General features: G+C 36.7%; 1 protein-coding gene across 2 annotated transcripts in view; it reads left to right on the forward strand.

The window, feature by feature from the left end:
- Positions 1-12,685, forward strand: part of LOC129791844 (nuclear hormone receptor FTZ-F1) — an 82,972-nt gene that overhangs the window by 36,901 nt on the left and 33,386 nt on the right. For both annotated transcript variants that reach the window (XM_055830424.1, XM_055830423.1), the window contains exon 2: positions 11,562-11,942. In XM_055830424.1, the coding sequence (XP_055686399.1) occupies positions 11,562-11,942 (381 nt within the window). The remainder of the gene's footprint in view (positions 1-11,561; positions 11,943-12,685) is intronic.

Genomic DNA, 12,685 nt, shown 5'->3' on the forward strand with positions numbered 1-12,685 from the left:
CTCACGCAATGCGTTTTAACTGAATTAATTAGTCAAATTCACTGAAGTATTTCAGTCATTTCGGCCAATTCAAATGGTTGAAGCGATCTTTTAGTGTCATTGAACTGAATTATTTAGTCAATGGTGGAAACACTTCCCGGAATATAATTTAACTAATTGATTCTGTCAATTTAATAAATGTTTGTCTTTTTGACCAATTCATATGGTGGAAGATCGAGCATTTATATCGGCGTTTTCACTCTTTCATTGTTCAACTTCAGTCAATTTATCCCAATTAATCAGTTATAAATACTGAAATAATTTGGTTAAAATGCCAAATGACAGATTACTTTGGTCATTTAAACCATTTTTTTAAAGAATAATTCTTCTCTATTAATTTTAGGATTATTTTCTATTTTATATTTTTCTTTTCCTATTCTTCTTTTGAGACTTCCTAATTCTTTTTCTTTATCTTCCTTGTATTTATTTCACAGAAATTATTATTTTCTTTAAGAAAAGAAAAACTTGCAAACTACATTATTAGGCATTTCTCTGCAAAATTAAGATAAAACAAGCTGATTTATTTTTTGTAAAAAAAAGACTTCTTGCAATTACTCAAGGGTTTTCTTCCAACACTTTCTTCCTAGAATACTCCCAAGTTTGTTTATTGTTTTTTTTTTTTTTTTACTTCTTTCACTCTTGACAACTTTCTTTGGAAAACTTGATGATTTAGGGAAAAGTTGCCGCGTTTGCAAAATTTTCTTTTCCTCAAAAAATGCATTTTCCCATTTTGCTGACACCCTCTATTCCTGTATTTTCTATTTATATTTTCACTTTATTTTTTTTCCTGCAAATTGCTTGTCTTTTTCTTGGGTATTTTATTCTTTTGCACATAAGGAGACGGAAAAAAAAGAGTTTGTGTACTCTAAGGTTATGTCACGTGTGCAAAAATTTGCCAATTTTGCGACTTCTAAAAGTGTTTACTAATGATAAATAGAGGGACATTGAGAAAAATGTCGAGCTCGCATAGTGAAAACTTTCAGTTAAATAAATATTAATATTTTATGTAAAATGAACAACATATCTGCAAAAAAACTGGATGAGAATTTCTTCATATACGCAAGCATCTTGCAATGTATTCTCTCTTATTGAAAAATGAGTTAAAAAAGAAAAGAATATGGAGCAATAGAGGGGAGCCTGGGGCTAATTAACAAAAATTTTTAAGTAAATAATAAATCCATGGAAATGCAAACATTTCTCTCGCTAATATGTGTATATAGCAACAAAAAAGTATGTAGCAAATTGTAGGAAAATTTTCGCACGAAAAAAAAGGTCATTTGTGGGGGCTGCCCCTATCACGGGTGGGTAACGTGCTAAAAGTAAGGATTTTCCAACCAATATTCACGTAGATTCTCTTTTTGTATGTGTGAACGTGCGCGAGAAAAATGATTAGAGTCAGTGAATTAGCTCAAGTGCACTGTGTTTTCAGGTCAATGCTATCAGCATATCCAACCCAAAGAAAACTTTACAGAGTGAAGCAAAAAAGGTGCTTTTAACCAATTTATTGGCATGTTAACAGATTAACAACTAAAAATTTACATTTCAAAGTCATTCACAATTATTTTTCTCTTCATTTGAATTTACGGAATATTATATATATTTTTGAATATATATATAAAAAAAATCTATATAGGTATCTTATAGGTATTTTATTGAGAAAGAGATGAAGAATGGATGAATAGTAACGCCAAAAAGAAGTATATTTTGATATTTTCTTTTGTAAAGTAAATTGATGTGAAGAGAGGAAGGTGGGAGGGAGATCCAATTGAATAATTTTGCTGTGAATTGTGAAGGTTCTTCATTTGAAATTTCATTGAGCGCCACCTTTTTTGCTGCAATTTTCACTGAAATGGCGAAATTTGTAAAAAAAAATATATAGGCAACAATGTGTATTTAAATTTATCTTCAATACCCATTAATTAGAATTTTTACCGAGGTTATTTCTCAGTGTTGTAGCAATTTTAGAAGAAAATTGAGATTAATATTTAAAGGATTTATTTGTTTTTTGCTGTTCTTTCCTCTAAAGAATAATTAATCTCCAAAAAAGTTAAGTTTAGTCCTCACGACTTAAGCCCTCAGTCTGTTTCAAGCATAACATTACCTACATCTTGCCCAATTGCTCAAAAATTCTCAAAGAAGATTCTGCAAAAAAAGGAGAAAGGAAGAATGTGAGGAAAGGTTCAAGAAGAAGGGAAAAAAAGGTTGAAAAAGGGCTACAATTTCATTTTATTGTTTTACAACTTAAAGTCTTTCGTCGTGCGTTTAGCATAGAATATACATTTTGTATGTATTTCTTTACCCATTGAGGGACAATATTGAACGCATCCCCTTTATGGGCTACCTCAGGGGGTCGATGGTGATTTGAGACCATTGGCGCAAATTTCCAATAAATAGTTTTTGTAAATAGTAACAGCAAGGAACGGGGATATGCGTGCACGAATCTTTTCCCTCAAGAAGAGATTTTTTCAGAAAACTTTCTTATATGGCCGCCTTGTTGTGCCTCTACCCAAAAGGGCGAGCGGGATGTTCAAATAACGGGGCAAATTTATTGGCAATTGAGTAAAAGAAAATACCCAAAAAAAGAAAAACGGAAGACTCTATCTGCTGAAGAAGTCGAAGAGGTGAAGAGTGATGAGTTTTGCAAGAAATGGATAGTTTTGAGTGAGAAAGATTTCGGAAATTTGAGAAAGTTGAAGATTTTTTCGACTAATTAAATGTGCCTTTTGCAATATGAGTTTTCACTCTTTGCGATTATTGTATTTTGTATATATGAGAATTGTTTTGCAATTTGGGTAAAGCTCCTGGTTGGAAATTTTAAACCCCTTTCACCAATTTCAGCCCAAAAATTCAAATATTTCACACATTTTTGTCTTTGGCAATAGAGAAATTTTTTTTTCGTGGACGCCATGACGAAAATTTGCCTTCCAATTCGCACGAGAATGTCGAAATTGTGATGCCTCCGTCTTGGCAAATAACTTGTGCAGAAGCTCCGGAGTCTTCGGTAGGAAGATGCAATACGGAACAATTGAGGAGTTTGGCTATTTTGTACCTTTTGTTGAAATTTTTGACTTTTTCAAATAGCACCCAATAAATTGATTTAGATTTTCTCTTTCTTCGTCTCTTTTCTGTGGAAAAAAAAGTATTTTTGGGTAGCAATGAGGGGTGTTTTTAGGGTTTCTCGTGAAATGGTTGTTTAGCAAAAATTTCTTCAGGGGCTGCGAGGAACGGTAATTTTATGCTTTTATTGGGGCAGGGTTAGTTTTGGAAGTCAAAGGAGGTTTTTTCTCAATTTTGAAAATGAGAAACTTGCAAAAATTGACAAAATTTGCGGAAGATTGCATGCCCACCATGTAATCCAATAATAATGATGAAGGATGGGTTGTGCCCTCGAATAAATAGGATCATCCATTCCCTAGAGGTAATTTCAATTGAATTTCCTTCTTCATTTGTGCCTCAAGGAAAAAATCCTACGATGGTATTACACGATGTTTTCACTTGGGACTTTCGAAGGAAAGATTTTTATGAGCATAACAAGAAATTTAGTTGCTTTGCTACATGGGAAATTAGTGGGATAAAAATTGAGTTCTGTAGCACGGTACAGAGCAAAATATCACAGATATTGTTATTAGGTGAAATTTTCAGCTAAGTCCGTTAAGGCCTAACCAAAGCTTTTTGTAAAAAGCCGACCTTCGTTGTTTTTTCTCACTTGCTCCTTGTCAGATTGTATCGCGCTGTCACAGTCGAATAAGAAACGCGATTAATTTAACTCAGACTTCAAAGCTTTAAGGAATAGGCTAAAGCTTAATCTAACCATAATTAAGAAAAACTAAGTCCTAGCTTAGGTGATTAGAGCCCGATTTATTAAACCTAAATCCAGCTTAAAAACCTAGACCTAGTTTTAAAAAGAAATAAAGCCTAAGCCTTGTTAGGAAAACCTTAATGCTGTACCCATACCTTTTGTTAAGAAGCCGGTTTTCGTTGTTTTTTCTCACTTGCTCCTTGTCAAATTGTATTGCGCTGTCATTGACAAACAAGAAACGTGGTTATAAAACATAGAAATAGCGTTTCTTGTTTGACAGTGACAGAGCAATACAATTTGACAAGGAGCAAGTGAGAAATAACAACGAAAACCAGCTTCTTAACAAAAGGTATGGGTACAGCTTTAAGGTTTTCCTAACTAGGCTTTAGTTGTTTTTTTTTAAAACTAGACCTAGGTGTTCAGGCTGGATTTAAGTTTATTAAATCGAGCTTTAATTTCCTAAGCTAGGTCTTAGTTTTCCTTAATTATGATTAGATTAAGAGCTTTAGCCTATTCCTTAAAGCTTTGAAGTCTGAGTTAAGTCAAAATCAAAATTTTGGCCTAATAATACTCCAATCTAGCTCAAAAACGAATTAAACCGGACATGGTAAATTTCACCGGTTAACTGAGAATTATAAATTAAATTTCTTAGCTTCCTAATTTCTTTTTTTTTTTTCATTTTCAAGACAAATTTTAGTCATAAATATTTTTATATTTTACTTTTATGTAAAGCTTCAAATATTTACATACGGTAAACTGAGAATGAAGGGTTACTGGGGGTAGTTACCACCATACGTGTATTCTGATACATTAATGAGGTTTTAGCAATTATTAGTTAATAAACTTCCAAATGATTTCTCAGAAAATCTCTCTCTCAGTATAAGGTTTGGCTAAAAGTAAAGGCAACTTTTTTGGTGTATTTCGAGATTAATTCCTTGAGATGACGATGATGAGACTGATAGGGGAATTAAATATGAAATTAAGTTTTCTGAGGGACAAAATGAAATGTGAAGGTTTTCTCACAGCTAATAATGAGTTTTTATTGCCAAAGTGTTGCTTCCCAATCAATTTTTCTCGGTTGTTGTGGATTTTTTTCTTTCTTATTTCAATCCTTAAGATCCTCAAGAGAGAAAAATATGCATTTTGTATTTTTTTTTTTAAATTATTTGACGTAGTATTTGTTCATGTAGCCTTTGATGGCGGAGTGGGGGCGTGGGGCAGAGATATATTAAATTCTCAAGATTACGATAATTTAGCATCCAACATACAAATACACTTAGGAGACGCTGTTGCTGTGGCGTCAACTTTACTCTCGGCGTGCGAGGGAGATGGAAGGTTCGGAAAGTAGGTTAGTAGGTCGCGAGGCGGTGGGATCTCCTCCCTCCACACTCTCAGATGTGTCTCTCACTCTCTTAATCGGGGGGCCCCCCTTTGCGTCTTCTCTCCTCTGGTGAAGAAGTTGAGAGTACAGTGAAATAAAAAAAAAATCAGCGCGTCAGTGCGCCGATTCGATTGCCACTCTTGCTCCCGCGCACTGCGCACTCACGACGATCACGATGATGATGATGATGATATTGTGTAATAATCAACACATATATGTAGTATATGTACAAACTGTTGGGGCCGCATGCCATATTGAGTGGAGAGACTCACAGTAAAGCTCACTATCTCGCTTCTTCGTGTACCAAAGGAGCGCCAAGCCCCTGTGTAAGAGATACAGATAAGAGAGCGAGACAATAGATCTCGCTGGCCGTATCAATTGGAGGTCTCTCCAGCAAATGTTGGGCAACTGCGTCATCAGCGTCTCCATCTCGTGCTTTTTTGGGGAAATTTTTTTCGACACACAAGAAACCCCTTTATTTCGCTCAAGGGGTGGAGTTAACCTCCTTGCTGCTGCAAAAAGGAGTAGACGCTTCTCTATATTCTCCTGACATTTATAAATTGTAATTTATGGACTTTTTCAAGTAGAGCACCGCGGTTGGGTATCGTATTGCAGCAACCTGTAGTTGATGGTACATTTTATACATAAAATAATGATCAATTTGTCCGAAAAAATTGGGGTTAAAAAAATTTCCACGTATGAATAAACTTACCCCCTTCTTAGGGGTAAAATTGTTCACTTAAAATTCCCAATAACTATTTATTTAAAAGAAAAAAAAAAAGCTCAACCTGTCACTGAAATTTTTGTGTGTATTTCACAAAATGGAAAAAAAAAACAATCTTGTGGGCCCCCAATGCAAATTCCCCAAATGAAATCGAAAGCGGTTTTGTGTAAAGAAGAAGAAGTAAAAAAAAAACGCAATATCGCGGTGTGTGTATCCAAAAACGAAATAACGACGACGATGGAAAAAAAAATTAAAGAGCAAGAGAAACGAAAAATGTGTAAAAAGAGACACATGTGTGTTAAAAAAAGAATAATGAAAAAAGCACGATTCACTTTATGTATATATTTAATACTTGTGTGTGCGTTCTCTAACATAGACCTGAATCGCGAAAGTAGGTCGCCGCCACACTTTCACTTATTACATGATTCTCAAATCATTCTCCATTGTGTCACAATTACATTTACAATAATAATAAAAAAAAATTTGAGCACCTTATATAGAAAAATTTAAGCTCTTCGTGAGAATATGGGGGAGAGCTTTAAGAACATAGCGCGACATTGGATAGAGAGGATCTCCCCCATCAAGGATATCCACTGTTTTGCCCACTAATTTGTCAATTATCTTCCAAGGGGATCAATTATGGTCCAATTTTGCTGTGAAACATACAAAATCAATGGGTTTTGTGGGTATATATCAAAAGGGTTGTGAAGGGGTGGTAACAAAGGGGGTGGAGTGGCTTAGAAAAACCTTTTGGGAGTTTTAAGTAATTTGCGTGGGTGGCAGTTTATAATTCTCATGAATAAAACTTTTAGCAATTTGAATTTAATTTACTTATTTTCATCTCTGGGAAATTGTAACGTGCACAAATTTGAAATTTTTTTGTTATGGGAGAAATAACGCATAATTCGAAAAGTCTCCAAAACCCAAACTACACTGATGATCTTTTATGTGTATGTGTTCCGTGTGGGTCGGGGTGGGACAAGTTAATATGTTCTTTCTTCCCGACAGAGAGAAAATTCAGTACGCTTTAGGAGTTCCTCAGAGACGGACGCCTTCCGGAAGCGAGCCGGAATTAGTGGTCACAGAGCCACAGAGAAGACAGTGAGGATAAGTGGCAGCAGATTGTGCCAAGTGTCCGCGAACGAGACGGAATTCAGCGGCAGGGAACGCCTCCCTGGACGTCAGGAAGGGCCCCTGAGTGCGCCCCACAGCGTCACCTTGTGTGTTAGAGGGCCTCCCGGAGGACGGTGTGTAGCTGAAGACCCTCCGGATCAGCAAATGGCCGTAGAGTTGTCAATTGGCTCTGCGCTGCCGGCCCATGGGACAATGGAGGAGTCGCCAAGAGCTCTTCGCGCTTTGCACCTCAAGGACTCTGCAAAGTCGCCGGAAAGGAATGGCTTCGCCATGCTGAAGCCACCAGTAGAGTTGCTTTTACGCTCTACCACATCCTGTCCCGAAGGAAGTCACGAGAGCTCGTCAATTAGCTCTCCTTCATCAGCGTCCGGAGACGCAAGAAGAGTTGTCATTTGGCTCTTCCCGTTGCTGTGGAAAGGAAATGGGAAAAGGCATCCCATACATGCAATCATCCCCTTCCGGAAGATCGTGATAGAACGACGAGAGACGCCGTCGCTGAGAGATATGCTGTAAAAGAAGAACCCCTGTACACAAGAAAAGGTCAAATAAACCCTGGACTACCAGGATAGAACCTTATAAAATTTTCTTATTTTCCTCAATTAGGATATCCTGAAAACATTTAAATAAATAATTTATGTTATTTTTTTCTTCATTTTGTACTTTGCTCCTAAATAGTGGTAGTACAGCAGTGACTTATGACAAGAGTTTTTCTTGACGGCTGTTGCTTTTGACAGTTGTGATTTGGCAGTTGTATCTCTTATAATGAATGTCATTTTATTAAGAATTTTAAATTTTAAATGCTAATATTAAACTAATTAAATTAAATTGTTTTGAAACCGACGTAAGTGTAGTTTTTTTTTTTGAAAAATTAGTTTTTCCTCCGGTCAGCGTCAGAAACTGACCAGGGGAAAAGCTAATTTTCCAAAAAATTCCATCATTAATTAAATTAAAATTCAGATTATTGTGCTATCATTCAAAATTATATTTTTTTTTAGTAAAATGAGATTTTTTGAGAGATACAACTGCTAAATTATAATTGTCAAAAGCAACAGCTGTCAAGAGTAACTCCTGCCACGAGCAACTACTGTCAAAACCAGTTACTGTCAAAATCAATTTCTGTCAATACTAACTGCTGTCAAAACCACAAGATTTTTTTAAAAACATTTTCTCTCTTTGATGGCATATATTGAGCCACTAATTGACACAATCAAGCTGGGGAAGGATAAGATGTTGTAATTGTCAACTTTTATCCTAATGAATGAGTGCGGGTGGATGACTAAAGGAGTCGTCTCTCTTTTGATTATCCCACATACATATGTACGAATGATTGCGCACAAATTCTTATTGGATGATTGCGCGATGCCTGCCTTAACATAAAATGTCTTTTGGGTGCTAAGTGAGTACATACAAAGAGAGAGAGAGAGAAAAGAGAGAATTTGTGTGCTGAATTTAATATCAATTGACTCTCGCTTTTTTCCCCAATATTTTCTCAGTTTCTTCGCGTGTTCTCCTCTCTCTCTCATTGTCGATTGTGACGTTTGTTGTGCAAACGTCGTCAGCGCGACATGGAACGACAAGCGCACAATTTTACTCGCGCTACCTCCATCTCTGTCAGATTATCCCACTTCTGCCGTGTGTCAAATGGGATGAGGGGGGTGGTGGGTGGCAATCATCGAAAGTATGTATTGGGGGGTATGATGCTGTCTCATTTTAGCACACTGGGTGTGTGCTTTTTGGTATAGGTATGTTGGAGTGCGATAGCAATATGTATGTAGTGTTGGGGCCTATGTATAACTACATGTTTATTTGTTGCAACAATATTTCCACAGCATTTTTTCGCGCACTGTAGGTATGTGTGTGTACAGTGGGTTAACGTCAAAAAATTTTTTGGGTCACTGTAAGTTTGGAGTTCTCTCGCGTGGCGCTCTTGTCGTGTACTGCCCTCCCCACACTGACTACCACTTGGGCTCTCTCTCTGCCTCCCACCACCCCCTCTTACATTACACCCGTATGTGTATGTCACCCTCCCTCCCCTCCCCACCCCCACGGCTCCCCACATGGTGGTGCTGATTCTCACATGCGAGTCTCTTTAGCCGGACTGTGTGTGCCCCAGGCCATCCATTGAATGTTTTGTACTAGTGACACCAAGTACTGTAGCAATGTGTGAGCTGGTATAGTGGCTGTTTTTGCTCTCTCAGTGGGTCTCTTGCCTCTCGAGTGTGGCGCGGGATTCTCAATTTCAAGTTGAGTTAGTCAATCGTGGTTCGTGTTCGCCTCAAGTCGTGTTCTTACTGAAAGGCACCACCGTGTGTCGGGCTTTTTTAACGTGAAAGAAACTTCTTTTAAAGAAAAAAAAAGTAATATAATAAAGAAGGTAGATTTACGATTTTCCCAGGAAAAATAAAGGAAAATTATTCGACAAAATTAAAGGACTTTCCGAATTTGTAAAAAAAAAGGATTACATCTTCACAAAATTTTTCCACTATAAGGATTATTCTGTGCTGTGGCAGTTACTATATATACGTACTATATATACAAAAAGAATTGTTCAATCACATGGACTTTGGCAAAAAGTGAAAAAGAATTAATTCAATTGAAAGGATAATTATTTCTTTTGGTGATTTCTGTGAAAGTCCTTTTACTTCACTCAATCTGTGGATAAAAATTCTCTCATCTGTACCTGGGATTTTACAGTGATTCACACGTTGAATGAAAGAAAAATTGTACAATTTCCACAAAAAAAAATCTAATGTTTGTGTATTAAAGTGAATGGATTAGAGGTGTGATGAAGGAGTAGTTAAAAAGGAATTTTTCATTGCAAAAAAAAAAGATTTGAAGGAAGGAGAAGAAGATTTGTACATACAAAGTGTTTGGTGCTTTTGGTGAATTGATTTTTCTCTGTGCAAATAGAACTTTTCTTCTTTTGGGGGCACTATATAGGTCCATCTAAGTAGTACAATAAATTTACCTACCCCGTGGGGAGGGCCTACAAATGCCGCCAATTCTCTGGATAGAGAGTGCAATCAATTGACCCAGAGATTTTAGTGTGTAAACAAGAGAGTCTCAAACGAGAAATTCTCATTCAGCTATATATAAACTAAACATATACAAAATATTCTTCAACCATGGTGTGGACAATGATTGTCAATTGCACTGTCCGCACAATACAAATGAACATAAAGAGAATTATACCACATCGTGTTGTTATTTTCAATGGACGACTATAGCGTGAGAAATTTGTGAAGAAGAAGCTGCATTGAGAACAAGAAAAAAAAGCTCCTTAAACTTTGTTTCTTCCTTATTCTGGATTTATCAGTTTGTGTGAACTCTATCGGCGTCTTTATATAAGGAAAAGAGGTGTCTCTGTGAAATTGAAAATTCGAACAAGGCTCCCAAAGTTAGAGAGTCCTCTCAGTTTGCAAAACTTGTTGGTTTCTTTCTCAAAACTCATGGTGTAATGTTTGTGTCTTTAACTTTGTAAATCAGGAATTGTTCTATCAATATGATATGGTGTTGAAACATTAAGAATCACAAGTGTCACATGTGCAATTAGTCTCATCCCTAGAGATACCCAAAAAAAAAATTCTCAAAAGACGTGTGAAGAATCAGAAAATTCTTAAGAAGGAATAAAAAAAATCGCTGTGAGTGTTGAATCCTGAATGATTCTCACGAAATCACAAAAAGAATAAAAGGATTTACAGTGATAGTGACTATATTGTGTGGCGGGGGTGGTGGGGCAAATAACTAAGAGAAACAGCAAAACACTTTAATCCGTCCAGGAATCTTTTAGTGCTTTCATCACGCGCCTTTTTGATCGTTATTCTTGCAAATTCTTTTCTTTTTTTTTGGAAAAAAAAAAGAACTTTCTTCATCCTCCAAAGAAAAGAACTCTGCAGTTGATTCTTGAAGAGATCTGCCTTTAAAGTTTTTTTTTCTTAATTTCTTACTTTCTCTAATTTGCTCTTTTGGGGGATTTGAAGAGACTGTGTGTGTGGAGCAAAAAAACGGGAAGAAAGTAAAAAGAATTAAAAAAAATCAAGCAGAGTGGTAAAGAATGTTATTAGATATGGAGCAACAGCATTCAGCAGTGTTGATGTCACTCAACATTTCACCATTTTCGATGAATCTGAATGAATCCTCGAGCCCACCGCATGGTGCCACGTCGAATAGTGGCACAACCGGTGGCGGAGGTATTTCCGGTGGTGGCGGTATGCCACCCCCACAGTATACAGCGTACACAGCAACCGGAACTGCTGGGAGCAATCCCACGGGCAATTCGGGTGCACCACAGCAACAAATGCACCCACACATGGGTAACAATAATAATAACAATTCAGCTACGATCCCAGCGTCAGTCCTTACGTCCCAGCAGCAGCAGCAACAGCAAACAAATGCCACCCAACATCACCATCATCATCAGCAACAGCAACAACACCAATCGGGCTATTCAATGTATAATTTTGACACACAATACATGTTTTCAGCTGGATATTCTGACAGTGGGGCTGGGGGTGGTGGCAGCACAACCGGCACAACGGCCGGTAGTGGATCCCTCGGGGCAGCAACGCAGCAAAGCTACATCTCCCTCATACCAGGTGTTGGGGGTGGTATGGTGCCGTGCGATCAGACGGATCTCAAGGATTTAATTGAGGAACTGTGTCCTGTGTGTGGGGACAAAGTGTCCGGCTATCACTATGGTTTGCTCACGTGTGAATCGTGCAAGGGCTTCTTCAAGAGGACTGTGCAGAATAAGAAAGTTTACACCTGTGTTGCCGAACGACAGTGTCACATTGACAAGACACAGAGAAAACGCTGCCCCTTCTGTCGCTTCCAGAAGTGTCTCGAGGTCGGGATGAAACTAGAGGGTAAGTCACAAATTTATTAATTTTTTTATTCTATCAACTTCTGTCCTTTGCAATTGAATCGTTTAAATTTGAAAAAGAGGCTAAAGATTTTATCATTTTAGCTTCAATTTAAAGTTAAAAGACATAATTGAAAAAAAAAATTGAGAGATTTGAACCTTTTTCTAAACGTACGATTCAATTGCACCCAAGTAGATAAATTAATAAATTAATCCTTTCGCAAATTGTCTCAAAACTTTTCAAATTAAACTTTTAGAACAAATTCTTCCCAACGACAAAATACATCAAAAGTTGTACACATATTTATGCAATCGATTTAGGGTTATTTTTCTTGACTTAAAAAAGAAGTGAATGTAGGTAGTAAAAAATATATATATTAAGAGCGAGACGGTGAAAAAAAAATATTGCGAACATCAAGAATTAATTTTAGACTTGAGAACATTTTTTTCCTGCTTTTAAATTGATTCAATCGTAAGTAGGTCAGGTTGTGCTTAGAATATTCAACTCACCAATTTCAAATGAGAGACGTTATGTATTTGAGAGTGAGAGAGATCTTACAACAAATGGCATTCCCACTCAAAATCAACTCTCAAATATCATGAAAAATTAAATTTATTAAACTCCTTTTTACACTCTGTGAGTATCCTTTTGCTAATGAATGTAGAAGGGGCTCAAGGAGAAAAAAAATCTTTTTCGGAAGAAAAAATACTTGAGAATGATTTTATTAAAAAAAAATTATAGCCTTT

This window comes from Lutzomyia longipalpis, chromosome 3 (genome assembly GCF_024334085.1).
Source record: "Lutzomyia longipalpis isolate SR_M1_2022 chromosome 3, ASM2433408v1".
Lineage (NCBI taxonomy): Eukaryota > Metazoa > Arthropoda > Insecta > Diptera > Psychodidae > Lutzomyia > Lutzomyia longipalpis.